The sequence below is a fragment of the Lepidochelys kempii genome, chromosome 3, assembly GCF_965140265.1.
Source record: "Lepidochelys kempii isolate rLepKem1 chromosome 3, rLepKem1.hap2, whole genome shotgun sequence".
Lineage (NCBI taxonomy): Eukaryota > Metazoa > Chordata > Testudines > Cheloniidae > Lepidochelys > Lepidochelys kempii.
In genome coordinates, this window is record NC_133258.1 from 208,525,344 (window position 1) to 208,541,235 (window position 15,892).

At 48.2% G+C, this 15,892-nt stretch overlaps 1 protein-coding gene across 1 annotated transcript in view; it reads right to left on the reverse strand.

Annotated features, from left to right (window-relative positions):
- Positions 1–15,691, reverse strand: part of FBLN7 (fibulin 7) — a 34,772-nt gene extending 19,081 nt beyond the window's left edge. The window contains exons 1-2 of the mRNA XM_073339906.1: positions 15,373–15,691; positions 2,833–2,992 (exon numbers count right to left, since the gene is read on the reverse strand). Coding sequence (XP_073196007.1) covers positions 2,833–2,992; positions 15,373–15,447 — 235 coding nt within the window. The 5' untranslated portion in view covers positions 15,448–15,691. The remainder of the gene's footprint in view (positions 1–2,832; positions 2,993–15,372) is intronic.
- Positions 15,692–15,892: the final 201 nt, after the last annotated feature.

Here is a 15,892-nt window from a genome sequence, read left to right on the forward strand (position 1 = left end):
CAGTAGGATTTGACTTCCAATTTCTAGGGGATGCCTTTTTGCCTCTGAGTCTTCCTCTGCTGTTTAGCTATGAACAGACTCCAATGAGAAACTGCAGAACGGGAAATAATTTGCAAACTTGACACCATCAAATTAGGTCTGAATAAAGACTGTAAGTGGCTGGGTCACGACAAAAAATAATTTTCCCTCTGTTGATACTCACATCTTCTTGTCAACGGCTGGGAATGGGCCACATCCACTTTGATTGAACTGGCCTCATTAGCACTACAAAAAGTAATTTTCCCTCTGTTGATATTCACCCCTTCTTGTCAACTGTTGAGAATGGGCCACATCAACCCTAACTGAATTGGCGTCGTTAGCACTGACCCCCCACTTGGTAAGGCAACTCCCATCTTTTCATGTGCTGTATATTTATACCTGCTTACTGTATGTTCCACTCCATGCATCTGATGAAATGGGCTATATCCCACAAAAGCTTATGCCCAAATAAATTTGTTAGTCTTTAAGGTGCCACAAGGACTCCTCGTTGTTTTTACGGATACAGACTAAGATGGCTACCCTTCTGAAACCTGTTTAGCTATGGTGGCTTTTTTTATCATACTTTTTTTTTAATTTGGGGTATATCTGTAGTTTGAGCCTCTATTATGGTGTTTTTTTAGTAGTTTCCATGACGCTTGCAGGCATTTCACTCTTGTGACTCTTCCTTTTAATTTCTGTTTAACTCATTTCCTCATTTTTGTGTCGTTCTCCTTTTTGAAGTTAAATGCTATCGCAGTGGGTTTCTGTATTCATCTCTTGGACACGATCCTATGCATCAGTTAGGACTAAATCAAGAATTGCCTCTCTCCTTGTGGGTAGCAGGACAAAATGCTCCAAGAAGCAGTCATTTAATGGTGTCCAGAAATTTTCTCTGCATCCGTCCTGAGGCGACATGTTCCCAATCAATATCGGGATAGTTGAAATTCCCCATTATTATTGGGTTTTCTGGTTTTGTAGTCTCTCTAGTCTCCCTGAGCATTTCACAATCACCGTTATCATACTGGTCAGATGGTTGGTAGTATATTCCTACTGCTATACTCTTATTGTTCAAGCATGGAATTTCTCTCCATAGAGATTCTATGGTACAGTTTGATTCACTTAAGATGCTCTCTTTCACATGTAGGGCCTCTCCCACACCAGCATGACCTATTCTGTCATTCCAATGCATTTTGTACCCTGGTATTACTGTGTCCCATTGATTATCAATTGTTCCACCAAATTTCTGTGATACCTATTATATCACTATCCTCATTTAATACCAGACACTCAAATTCACCATCTTAATATTTAGACTTCTAGCATTTGTATATAAGGACGTATAAAATTTGTCAGCGTTTGGTTGTCTGCCTTCTTGTGATGTAATTGAATGGGACTCTTTTTCATTTGACTGTTTCTCTTCAATTCCGACCCGTACTTAATCAACTTCTATCCTCTCCTCTTCACTAGTATATTGAGTATCCCTTTACTCCTCCCCTAAGGGATGTCTCCAGCCAAACTGCGTTCTCCTCTGTACCTGTCAGCTTTCCCCCCACCCCTTAGTTTAAAAGCTCCTCTATGACTTTTTTAATTTTAGATGCCAGCAATGTAAAATGATACGCAGTGTCTCAGTGAAAAGGCCTGGAAACTTGAGAGTCAATATGTAAACTACCTTCCTTTCAATAGACGTAAGAGAATTAAGTAAGAATGACGGGGGCTCAAAAGACCCTAAGTGACTTAAATTTCAATGGGACTTGTTTTCCTAAGATGCTTCTATAAATATCACCTGACATCTCTCAGGGCTTGTCTACACTGGCAAGGTTAAAGCGCAGCCGTGGCAGGGCTTTAACATGGCTTGTGTAGTCATGGCAGAGCGCTGGGAGAGAAGTCTCCCAGCGCTCTTCAAAAATCACCTCCATGAGGGGCGTAGCTCCCAGCGCCGTCTGCACTGTCAGCTGGTGCACGGTCTACACGGGCGCTTTACAGTGCTGAAACTTGCAGCGCTCAGGGGCGTGTTTTTCACACCCCTGAGCAAGAAAGTTGCAGTGCTGTACAGTGCCCGTGTAGACAAGTCTTCAGTTTCTACAGTGTTGTGACACTGCAAACCATGCATGAGAAGTAAAGCTTTTAGTCGCCATTGTTTTCCACATGAAATATGCTTTCTGCTTATCGTGTGCTGAGAAAACTGAGTATCATTCTAGACCATGGAGAGACATATTTATTACTACATGTGTCTCCACTGTATATGAAGACCAAGCATCCCCCCGAGAGAGAAACAGGAAAGAGGATTTAGCGGGAGAGCACTATAAATATACTGACCTAATTTTAAGATCTAAAATTAAGACCATGGGCTACTATACGGTCATAAGGCTTGAGTTGGTTGTGTGGGAAGAGCATGTCGCACTGAATATGATCGACTGTAGTTACTTTGGGGCAGATTCCTGACCTACCGATCTGTGTGCAAAGTGCCGTGTACAACCATGGGATGAGACTGATGGACTGGTTTGGGGAGAAAAGGCATATTGGGGCTGTCCCACAATGTATGGAGCCATTTGGGTGGGACACATGTTCCCCTTCTCTTCCAAAAATGAGGGGGGGGGGAAAGAGAGGGGGCAGCGCATCCCTAGGTCTTGGCAGTCCATAGTTCAGTGTGACATGGTGGGCAGCGGGATGTGCCAAGAGCTAGCTTGCCAGGCCCTCGCTCTCCCTGCCGGGGCCTGGGGGTGGGGGGCAAGCAGCCTGTCGGTACTAGTGTACACCACAGCCGGATGCTCTATGGCTGCTCTTGTTGCTGAAAGGCCAGCTGTGGGTTTTTACCGGATTGTGGGTCTGGGGCAGCTTTTGTCACCGAGTTCTGCAGAGTTATCAGCCGGTTCTTCATGACGCGCACTCCCTCTGCAAATCGCGTTTCCTGCCCCTTTAAGAACTGCTGCATTTGGCGGATGGCAGCCAGGAGCTGCTGTTTGTTGAGACAGTTCTGTGAAAAAGAAAGAGACAGCTGTTTCAGCGCTGAGCATGCACGTCACGCAACGGTGCGTTAGCTCCCTTTATCTGCAGCTGCCAGCAACGGAGGGACCACTCATTAAGCACAATTAGCGAGCAATTATTCCAGCGCCCACTTCCCCTCCTATGTACATGGTCTATGTATGTTCAGGGCAGTTCTGAGCAGTTTCGTTGGCACACCCAGGCCTTTTCAGGTATACGCTGTCAAATAACTGCAACACAATAACCAGAGTGAGCAGCCAGAGGTGCCGCACTAATCTCAATGAGCTTGTGAAAATCCACTCATATTTTTAACTGTAGCAACAGAAGTTCAACCCCTCCAGCATTGTCCCATTCTGCAATTCCTCCCTGCAGCCCCAGCTCAGCGATGCGCCTAGTGCCCCCTTCCTTGCCAACCCTCCGGGACTATCCTGGAGTCTCCAGGAATTAGATATTAATAGTTAATTAAATATTATGTCATGTGACTAAACCTCCAGGAATAAGTCCAGCCAAAATCAGCAACCCCTTCACCCACCCTCATCCCCCCGTGTCCCCAGCATTTTGTAACCCTGTTTTATTTACACACAAGGGGGATCCGGTGAAGTTTAGTCCCTCAGAAAGACCGAGTCAATGTGGCATCACCAGCAAGTTCCAGGCACATTGTCGCATGGCTAACTGCCAGTGCTACGTTACGCTGCCAATCTAGCACTAGGCCAGCAGTCACCCCATTGCTGGAGCCTTTCCTAAGCAAAGACAATTGCCAGGTGAATTTGTGAGGTGGCCGAGGATGTATCAAATTCAACTTATAGAAAGAAATGGCAGAAAAGCCATGCCCTGACCTGTGACGTATTATGTCACCACTTGTCATGCACCCCTGGGGGGTCTCACAATGCTTTGCTGCTGTAGCTCTCAGCCTGGGCTCCTGCAGGTCACATCCTGGGTGTCTGTGTATAGCCACAGCCCTGGTCTTGCAATTCTGACCCCAGCTACCTGCGTACAGCCCCACAACCCTATTGTGGCTTCCACCAGCCTGGGTTATAACAAGAAAGGTGACCCCAACACACTCCCCATCCCAAATTTTCCCAAAACCACATGCGTTGCAATGTCCAGTCTTCTCCTGGACAATTCAGAGAACTAAAAAGGTTTGTTTGTTCCTCTAAAGAGACAAAAGCACATCACAGCTTACTAACTTAACTGGGGTAAATACACCCTTCTATTTAAACACAGCATGAGCTGGTTTATAGTAAAGATAAAACAACTGTAGTAACAATAGGGCACAGGTTAAAGGATGCCAAACAAAAGGAATAAAGTTGGAAAGGGTGGCAAGCAAATAAGTGTGAAAATGCGCATCTAAAAGTCTACAACAATCTAGCAAGGTACAGATGTTGTTCAAGATGGTTTCTCAACTATATTCAGTTTCCAGAGGTGATAAGGTGTTTTTATCTTTTATCATGTTTGTGTCACTTCATTTGAGCACATAGTGATTGTCTGGTGTTACCCACATAGTTGTTATGGGGGCATTTAGTGCACTGGATGAGGTACACCACATGTTGTGATAGGTATGTGCAGGATCCATGGATCTTGAAAGGTGTGTTGAGCATCATGGCAGTGGAAATATGTCCACGGGTTTTGGATCTGTTGCTCTGGCAGGGTCTGGTGCTGCTTTGAGTTGGTGTGTCCTGGTCCGTGGGGGGGCTTGCTTCAGATGAGCTTGGAGAGGTTGCGGGGGCAGGGGGGTGTTTGAAGGCCAGAAGACGGAACTGGGAAAGATTTCTTTTGGGATGGGGTCCCCACTGAATATGGGTTGTAGTTGTTTGAGGATACCCCATATAGGTTCCAGTTTGGGGTGGTAGGTAACAACTAGGGGTGTGCTGTTGGAGGGGGTTTTATTTCTGTATTAAAGAAGGTTCTCTCAGGGTATTTGGGTGGGCCATTGCATGATGCGATCTACTATTCTGGTTGGGTGTTCTTGTTTGGTGAAGGGAGTTAGATGTGTGTTTAGATGTATCTCCCGGACTTTCTCTTTGAAGCAAATTCTGTGGTATCTGATTGCCTGGCTGTACAGAAGAGATTTCTTGGTGTGTTTGGTCACGTACAACAGAAGTTGGTCCAATGTAAGATATTACCTCACCCACCTTGTCTCAGGCTCTCTTATGAGATTCAAGAGCTTTCCCTTCCACAACCCAGGTGAGCAGGGGTCTGCAAAGATGGAAACTGAAGTCACCCCAATTATTTCAGATCTTGTGAAAAGTTCAGTTCCTGAGGTTCCAGAGCGATTCTCATTTTATCCAAATGGGCTCACACCAAAAACTGACTAGTGAAGATGATAGCTGACCATTTCTGGGGAATAAGCCTAGAGAATAGACAGGTGGTGCAGATTTTCAGATCAATGAACAGGGATTTGTCCATCTGAATCTCAATGCTACTAACTTCCATATTCCCTGCACACTGCTTATGTGCATCAGTCCACATGAAAAAGAAACCAAAGGGGATCCAAGTGTACTCAGAGGTATGAACCACATGAATATCAGCCATCTCAGTCTAGCACTTAGTACCCTCTGCATGCTAGTAGCAACTTGGCCAGATCCATATCCTGAGAGGTGCTGAGGCATTGTAATCAGTGGGAGCTTTCAGAGTTTGGACCCTGGGAATTTAGAGGGCCAGCAAAGAGGCAGGATGTTGGGGAGTGGGGCCGCTAGCTATCCCCTTAAGAGCACAAGGTGGCTACGATCACCTGGTGTCTGCAGAGAAGGTGAAAAGCCACCCCAGTTCCCATCAATGGGTGCTGCATAGAGGGAAGAGTGTGCCATTTGAGATACTTCTACATTAGGCCCTCCAAATATGGGCATTATCTTGACTCCTAGTCAAGGCAATGACAACCAGAATACTGACCCACGGCAATGCTCATTAAACACTGCTCTGTCTGGGAATCCGGCTACAGGTACTAGCCATCATCTCATCACAGGCAACGGCACCTGGGTAATACCACCTGTAGCACTTTTCATCAGTAGATCTCAAACCTGCCAGTACCATTCCATGGAGATGCTCTGTACAATAGTGATCAATAAATCTACCTGTTAAGTGTGCGAGAGGAGTTCAAAGTGGAAATTTCTTGTCTCATAGAACTCCTTTCCAGTAAACACATGTTGGCGTAGAAGACACAAACCTCCCCAAAAGGAGTCATTCTGTATTTTGCAGAGTATTGCGCAATCACTTGTTACGATGTTTCATTCTGCCAGACCCAAATCCGTTCCGATTGCCTTTGATTTGTTAAACTGTCTCTCCTGGTTGGGTTATTACTGTGGAAAAAAATATCTCCTCAGAGAGAGTGTTTTGGGGGACAGACTGGAGATCCTGTTCTGCTGATCAGGAATCTTGGTCGTAGGAGAGTTATTTTCCATGCTCACACAAAGCTGAACAAGAAGTCTTCCTGTTGTAGCTGGAAGTCACTCATGTTTTCTTCCTTTTCCAATATTTTAGTCCTCATTGGTTAGCACTGCCCTCTAATTACAATGGGCAGACACTAAAAATCAACCCTACTAGCTACATTGCACTCCCAGTTCTTGATAAAAATCTTCATGAACTTAAAGAAATGAGTTTTACTGGGATTCACGCTGATTGAATGTGTTCCTGCTTAGCCCAGCATTGGGCTTACGGGTTGAATCTGGCTCCAGATTTGAGCCTTGATGCTGCTTCCAGACAAACCTCCCAGTGGCTTTGGTGGAACATTCTTTGTAAGATCTGTCCGGTGCAGATCAAGACTTTCTGCAGATTTTGCTTTTCATGTGACCAGACTCTTGAGTCCTTCATCCTAATAAAGAAATTCTTACTTCAAGGATGGCTTTCTGTGAACTACTTGTAAGAGAATAATTCAATGCGGAGTATGACAAGCAAGGGCTGTGATTACTTTGGAAATCCTGGGAGGGATTCCATAGCTCATGTTAAGTCCTTTTGGAACCAGAGCTATATTCCACTTCAGTTTTACAAAATAATAGGAAAACAGATGTCTTGTGCTTTCTTAGGGTGCCAGGAACACTTGTGAGATTTATGTCTGGAAGCTAACAGTTCTGGTTTGAAGCCGGAGGGACTGATTCACCCGGGAGGCATGCATCTTTGTGACAGCATGCAGCAGAACTAACTTAAAACCAAACAAGCCTGAACCAAACAGGCAATTCTGTAGCTCACCAAAACTCAGTTTCCCCCATAAATAAGCAACTTCTGTTCTATTGGGAAATGCCCCTTGTCAATGGGAACAGAGAGAAGATATGGTTCCTGCCTCTTGTCAAGAGCGTTTCAGAAGGACCACTGGGCGCATAGGAATTGTCCTACAGTCTTTAGCTACCTGCTCACACAGCATTTTCTTAACTTGGCCTCTGCTTCAGTCAGTGCACAGACCAAACAGTGAAGGAAGAGAATGATAGTCTTGGGTGCTTAAGGCATTAGCTCGGGACACAGAAGAAATGGGCTCTAAGCCTGGTTCTGCTACAATCTCTGTCTGTAACTGGCTAGGTGAGAGCAGGGAAGTAAGCTGCACCCTCTCCATGGCTCTCTCTCTGAGGAACAATGTTAGACCCCGAGCTATTTCTGGGGGTTCCAAAAGCCCTGTCCAGCTAGTGTTATGGAGTGATCACCGGATGGCGCTGTAGTGTGGTGCAGATTCCTTGGGGAAGCTGATACAATCAACAAAAGAATTTGCTCTCTGCGTTAATTTCAGTAATTAGAGGCAGTTCTTGGGGCAGAGTCCCTTGCTGGGAGCCAGGCACTGGTGTTCGGGCCGAGCTCCCTGGAAAAGGGCCTTGCCCGCATGCCATTTGGGACCAGCTCTGTTCAGGGACTGGTGGATGAAAGGAACAAGTTACACCAAGAACATCCCCAGATCCACGCCACTGATTTCTCCTGCAACAGGAAACCAGCCTGCAAGGCTCCAGATCTACTGCTGGGCCAAAGGGTGACTTGCATGGCAACTTCACTTCTCCCTGTTTGCAGGGTCCACAGAGCAAAGAGGCCCCCGGCCCAAGCCTGGGAAGGGGCAGGAACTGTCCTAGGCTTCTTTGCTGGCACCTCTGTGAGGCAGGCAGATGGCTGAGAAAGGGTGCCTTGGTCGGGCGTCTGTGAGCCAGGACTGCGGCAGAGAGCTCGCTATGCTGGGAGAGAAAGGGAAAGGAGCTTTCTGATTTTGCTATAAACCCTGTGGAGTCAGAGAGAGGAGTGAACGACCCAGCCTAAGTGGATAATTGTGCCATGGGAAGGTACCCTGCGGAGGGGTGGTTTAGTCTGGCTGGAGATCCAGACACAGGCAAGTGGAGGCACTAAGAGAAGGATGAAGCCAAGGGGCTGAGCAGAGAACCCTGGAAAGAACCAACAGGAATGGCCTTGGACAAAGGAGCAGAGACAGCTTGGAGACTCAGACCAGGCATCCTCTTCCTTTTCCAGGTCTCTGGGTGAAGAGCCCAGCAGAGGGTGGGTGGAAACTCCCCTTCAGCCCTGCTCTAGCACGGTAGAAGTCGTGCACCTCCATCTCCTGTCACTGTATCATGAGGATTGTGCAAAGCTGCTGGTACTTGTAGCCTGTTCCATAGACTTCTCTGGACAGCAGCTGCATTTGCTGGTTTATCTATGATGGTCATTCTTGCTAGGTGACTAGTCCTGCTGCCAACACATGGTTACTTTGAAGCAGATAAGCGGGAAATGGCCCAACTTAATTTCAGTTTAAACAGGGAAAACCGAGGGAAGGTTTCTGAAATCTTCAAGGAACTTTTCAACAAGATCCCCTGACTTCAGGGAGATTTTATAATCAGCACATGGTTAGCAACTGCAAACTCATCACTGCCAAGGGCACATTCGTTAGTCACTGAAGAGCACAACGAACAGTGGTGGGCATCATTCCAACGTGCCATTGAATCCAGCCTGGAAATTCTGTTTCATTCATTCAAGAGGCTTCTTCGTCAAAGGGAGCGAGATCATCCGGATAAACAACCGGTGCTGCAATCATCCCGAGAAACCTCAATGAAGAGCAGAGTAAGGGGCGCAGCATGCCAAACCCTCTGGAGGAGCTCAAGAGGGAGGAGGAGCTGGAATCCTCCTTCCACTCCGGGCATGCTCTAGGGCCTCTGTGGTCACGGGGCCTCCTCCCACACAGGCAGGATGGGCGTGTGCATGTGCTGATGGGTCAGCTAGCTGTGGATCTTTGGCTGGACCCATCCCTACCCTCATGCGCCCCTATGGCTGGAACCCATGCAGAGCCCAGCTCTCAGAGACCTGTCTGCCTAGTGGAGTGCAATCACCTAGCCTGACTTCTTTCTCATGCCCGAGAAGAGGAGGGGGAAGGGGAGAAATGGAGCCTATCTGAGTAGTCATTAAATAAACAACAAAAGGATCCTGTGCACGTCGATAGCCCCTTCCACAGAGGGTTGCAGTACAAGCCAGATGTTCACTAGCAGCTGTGCATCTTATACCTAGTCCCACGATGGACCAACGAAGGCATGGGGAAGTTCAACAGTTTGCCCAGCAGTGTGAGTGACAGACAGATGGGAGTCATACCCAGAACCCTGGGCTCCCCATCCTGTGCACTGACCACTAGACTCTCCTTCCCCCACCCCCCATCCAGGCCACGCTCCCTCTTCAATCGCTGTACAGTTTTGCTAGGGTATTTCACAGAGTGGGAACCTGCCAGCATTTCATACAAATTCCTGTTACACATTTGCAGAGCTGCAAGCCTGAGAGAAGGCTAGTAAACAATAGATCATGATGACACTGACCTGACCTTTTGGGAAACGTCCGACCATAGGCCCACCAGTCTTTTCCTAGCCCCCTTGTGAAGCAGTTCCAGTTACTTTTACTGTCTAAGCAGCCACTCGTGGTTTAAAATAACCTGCTCATGACTGTTATGATTAATAAGAGACCCTTCCTTGCCGCCAGGTCTGCCCACCCTTTTCCTTCCTATGAATACACTTGCAACTGATAACCCTCCAACCAGCTGCCCTGGAGCAGTGCTGTATGCCCAGAGCCACAGCATGGTAGGAAGTGACCCACGTTCCTTTCGTCCCCCAATGGAGTATTGCTTTTGGGCCTAGATTACGGATTTATCCCAAGTGCTATTTGTGGGGCAGCTGTGCCCCCCTTGCCCCAGCGGGGACAGGAATTTGCTACTGGCCCTTACTAGCAGGGAATTTCTACGTCTATGTGCCAAGGCTCTGCCCATTCCTCCACTCCCCGGCCATCTGCTCTTGGGGTAGGGTTGAGAATGGGGCAAGCCAAGTCTGGGGAGGCCATGAAGCGTAAGGGGTGGGTGGGGGAACCTATTCTATTTCCTACCATGCTGCTGAGTAGACTGACTCACGACGAGCCATTCAGTCTTTAGAAAGCTCACGGGCGTTTCCTTCTAGATGGACAAGCAGCACCAGCAAGATCTGTGCTGTTCCCCCACCTCTTTGAAAGAAGCGGGGAACAAAAATTCAGGCACAAAATATAGATGGCTACGTCTGGAAGATGAGGTGTCCCAGCTCGATCACAGGCAAGGGAGGGCAGAACAATTAAGAATCCAACATTTCAACCCTCAAATTTTGGGAGAAATTTTTAATTTTGACCAAAAAGGAGAGATTATTTGGGGGTGAAGGGGAAGGGGAGTTTTATCCTGTTTTTTGACTAGCTGTAATCACAGGTAACAGACAGAACATATCTGAAAGAAGGTCTTTCCCCTGCATCTACCGCTCCAACACCTCACTGAGGCAGCCAGGGGCCACCCGCAGAAGCTGCTTGGACATGGGATTTCCCACCAGGGCGCAGCCCGGAGCCATTTGACAGAGGGGTTCCAGGAATGTGGGCAATGCTGCGCACCATGGTGGGAAAGTTCGCACGGGCCAGCGTTCAAACACAAACCCCTGCCTCCAGGCACACACCGGGCTCTCCGACAAACACAGGCAGCTGGGACCAGCAGACGGGAAACGTCTCTTTGACACTGCCTTGGCGCTGCTCAGCATGACGTTTGCAGAGACTCCAAGGCCAGAAGGAGCCATTGTGATCACCTCCTCTCTGACCCTCCTGCCTAGCTCTGGGCAGAGAATTTCATCCTGGGATTCCTGCCTGGAGTCCCTGCCTTCTGGTTGAATGACAGTAAATCTCTTTGAAAGACATCCAGCCTGGATTTACAGATTCCAAGTGATGGAGACGCCATCACATCCCAAATTACTTTGTTCCAAGACTCGATTCCCCTCCCCGTTTAACGATCTGCCCCTGCTTTTCAGTCTGAATGTGTCTAGCTTCCACTTCCTGCCATTAGAGCTCACCGCGCCTTCATCTGCTAGAGTAAAGAGCCCTCTGTTCGTTGTGAGAAATCTTCTCCGCATCTAGGTGCTCTGGGCAGGGAGGAAAAGCTCACTGTGACTAGGAAAGGGTAGAGGGAACGGCTCGGGGGGCTACTCAGGTTCAGAGCCCCCCAGCTCGGCATGCCGGTGCCCTTGCTCCAAAGTTCTTCCCTTCCCCAGGGCTGGGGGTTTCCTACCCATTCCCCAGAGACTGGCCCGACCTGGTGCACCACGGAGGCTGCTCCAGCCTCTCCTCCAGGTCCTGCTCTCGTCTCTGCTCCCCACACACATGTGCAGGGGCAGAAACATTGTGGGGGTGGGAACATGCATTAGCCCCCCACCCTCCAATATTTCCATTGTGGGCGCGCTAGCCCCCCCTCCACTTCCACCATTGCTGAAAGTACAGACAGGCCAAGCTCCAGTCGCCTCTTAAAAGTCTCTTCACACAAGAAAGAACTCGGGGGGGGGGGCAGTGAAGCTTTAATCCTGCCCCCATCCCTCCGTCCCCTATTGCACGTTCACCCCGGTTTGTAGTTGTGAGGCAGGCTATAGCGAGGGTGTCTGAGGGGAGCTGCTTACGCCCGCACAGCATCACACCCTTACTCCCGGGACTTGGCAGGAGCCAGGAAGCAATGCTCTTATTAGCGAAGGACCAGGGGCCGTCTGTCCCCTGGCCTTCGCAGCACTTGTTACCTCGCGCTTGTGCCCTGCCACGCCCGAGGGCTTTGCCCCTGGTGTCTCTCAGAGCGTCCTGCCCCACAGCAAGCCCCACACCCAGAGAAGCGACTCACCAGTCAGCGCCACCATGTGGCTGGGTGCAGGGCTGACGGCCGGGGCGGGACCCTACAGTGGTCGGGATCGGTGACTCCGGCCAGGTCACACTTAAAAGCTCAGTCCCCTCGCAGGGTATGTGGTCAGGCCCTAAGCGGGCTTCCCCAGCTGGCCTCTTCAAAGGCCCCTGCTCCACCTGAGCCAGCAACAGTCTTTCCTCACACGACCTCATCTTTTGCACTAATCCTGCTCTTCCTTTCGGAGTCGCTGGGCCCTGGACTTCTCCAGGAGAGCTCAGCACTACAAACCTGCCACCACCGCAGCCCTGCTGCAAGCTCAGACCTCCCGTCCCTCTGGGGCTTCTCCTCAGCAACACCAGGCCCAGCACAGCCCCCCTGGAGCCTAGCCTCGCCCCAGGGCCTGCCATCAGAACTAGCTCCACTCCTAGGGCTGTCCCTTCCCAGCTGATCCTCAGCGGCTCGGCTTCCTCCCATTTTAAGTCCCACACCTTGCAGCTGTGGCAGGCCAGGGCTAACTGACCAGAGGCTGGCTAACCCAGACCTCCTGGTCCTTATAGGAGCAGGCCACCCTGTTACAGGGCCTGTCAAACAGAGCTATTCCTGCAGACCCTCCTTCCCAGAGCGTGAATGAGCACCAAGCCAATGCAGAGCGTCACTGATAAACAGAGAACACCAAGTCCTCACCCGCAGGCTGCTGCTCTAACCCTTAGACCACACTCCTCTTCCAGAGCCAGAAATGGAACCCAGGACTCCTGACTCCTTACATTCCACTGCTGGACAGCAAATAGCAGTGTAACCCACTAGCAAAATGCATCTTACAGCTCTCTCTAGGGGCTGCCCCCACAGGCAAGGAGGATAACAGCTTTCTACTGCTGCCAGTCACTTCACTTCTTTAGCTCAATTGGTAGAGGTCTGCGCTGAAAATCTAGCATTCAAAACCTGCTAGTGACCCAAGAGAAGGGTCACTACAGTGGTACATAAGATAATGTCTTTTTTTTTTTTAATCTTTTTTTAAAACCTAGGTGATTCCATTAAAAAAACAAAAACCCTATATTAACAGAACATTAAGGTTGCAATTCAAGCACTCAGAAGTTAGGAAAAGTCAGATTCAGATTACCTAACAGTCTTTAATTTCATGATACCCTCCTATTTGTTCTACAGGACTGCTGCCCAGGGCAGACAGTGAATGAAGCGGGAGTGTGTAAAAAGTGAAATATTGCCTTGTGATTGAGGCACTCGCCTAGCATTCAAGAGAACTGGGTCCTATCTTAGCTTAAATAAAGAAGGTTAAGGGGTGACTTGATCACAGTCTATAAGTATCGAACAAATATTTAATAATGGGATCTTCAATCTAGCAGAGACAGGTCTAACACCATCCAGTGGCTGGAAGTTGAAGTTAGACAAATTCAGACTGGAAATAAGGTGCAAACTTTTAACAGCGAGTAATTAAGCAGTGGAACAATTAACGAAGAGTCGTGGTGGATTCTCCGTCACTGACAATTTTAAAATTAAAATTGGATGTTTTTCTAAAGCTCTGCTCCAGGAATTATTGTGGGGCAGTTCTTGGGCCTGTGTGATACAGGAGGTCAGACTAGATGATCACAATGGTCCCTTCTGGCCTTGAGATCTAGGCATCCCTGTTTCTGCTACAGACTTCTTTTGTAAAGCTGGACAAGGTATTTAAATCACAGGCTTCAGAGGCCAGAGTTGCCAGTTTTGCCTTTTATTCCTCCATGTTGCAGTTTCCCACCCGGAAAACTGGAATAACATGAAGTTACCTCGCCGGGGTGTTATAAGGGTAAGTTCATTAACTTCTGGGATGGGTTCAGATGAGTAGGCTTAGGCTGGTGGGCAGTAAATACGGGACAAGGCCACCCAGTGAACGAGGGGGATAAAACAGCTATTGAACTGCCTCATTCACTGAAGCCCTGTCTACCCTATGCCCTGAGAGAGGCTGGGTCAGGTGGAAAGAGGAATAGGTAATTCAAGGCTGCATCATAAGGCACGTGCGCCCAGGGACTGAACTGAAGTTGCATAGGCAACTAACTTTTGAACACTTAACTTTGCAACCCCAATGTTCTTTCCTTTGTATGGAATATCTCTGTAGATATCTATTCCAGCGACCATTTGTTGTCCAACACTGTCGTAAAAAATTATAGCAGCTGGATGTGGTAAACAGAAATCTGAAAAAAGAAAAGAAAAGTGAGTTGAATCCTGGCACGTAGTTTACTTTTATAACAAGGTCTTTGTTAAAAGGCTATTTTTAATGTGAACCACCAGACATACTGCAGCTAGCTTATGGTAACCAGAATAAACAGCACGATGGAACTGCTCTCAGAAAATTGGTTCTAGTCTTTGTCCCTAACAGGCCAGCACAGTCTGTCAACATGATTAAGCATGTCCATTGTATTCAGTATGTAACCGAAAGACCTAAGTATTAACCATACTATTGTCTAATGAGAAAAGGCTTGTGCATACCCTTTGTGATTCCCCTGATAATTATAAACTGCATTACGGTCACTGGGTTGTCACAGGACTGCAGAGTTCAGATACTTAGTGACATCTATGCAAGGATCCAAAATCACTGCCAGCGTGTTACTGTGAGAAAGGTTATATTACAAGTAAAAGCTGAAGGGAAGAGCATTACGCCGGGGACACAGGTCCAAAATGTCCAATACCTTGGACCGTGTGTGGTGAAGAAGATGATTTTGAAAATGACGCAGGGTGAAATTATGAAGACTACAGCACCTGTATTTTCATGAATGTGACTTTTAACTATTACCTTTCCTTTGAAAGAGAAAAGTGTCAATGACAGAGGATAGTCAGAAGTAACGGCCTGCGATGGGTCGTTTTCCAGTAAGTTTATTCACAGGATGGGTCTAGAAAGGAATATCACGAGTCCATGAAAAGAACAAGCTGAAGAGCAATAAAGTCCTGTTCTGTGCAAACTATTCTGTTCCATAAACCAATTTTTAGCACCACAATTTCCTGCAAATGCACAACTGTTGTTGCTTAGTTAGTTCTGTGACAGAAAGCTGGTTAGCACTCACAAGCTACTTATGCACTGGGGATCATGCAGTCTCCCACCTACATTACATGGATTTGCCTGTAAAATCCACACATCCATTGTTTGTCTTTTACACCTGGCCGCGGATAGGAAGACTCTCCAAATGCCATGGGAAGACATAAGAGACAGTGGGGGTTATAGGGGGTAAGAGACAGGAGACAGCCACCTTCTATGCTGCAGATACTGTAATTATATGATAGAGACGGAGGCTTACCTGGGAAGCTGGAGATCCCTGGCATGCTGTGAAGTACAGGAACAGAAAGAGGCTGTACTGAAATCCAGAAACCATGGTCCTAGTTTCAAGGTAAAATCTCTTCTCGGATTATTTTCGAATGCTTTCCCCTCCTGAGTGTTTTCTCAACCTGCCTTAGAAGTCCCTGGGAATGCCTGGAATGCAGCCGAGGGACAGCTGACTCCCGCTTGCCAGCACCAACCTGGCAGCTCCTCTCACGGAAGGGTTGAAGAAAACCACTCAGTTTTCAAGTCCTCATCTGCCGGCTGCCCTCACAGCTGCTGCTGCTGCTGCAATCAGCCACTGCTGCTGCCTGTGTGAGCTCTTACAATCCAACACCTAAGCTGTGTGGGTCTGGCTGGGGTTTAGTTTCTCCCTCCCACTCAAGGTAGCAGTGGAAGGCTGGCTGGCTAGCGGGGTCCTAGCAGTAGGTGTTGGTCTCAGGGGAGAAACACTTGCCAAGTGGATATCTCCTTGTAGCCCGCACACTGGGCAGCGGCCA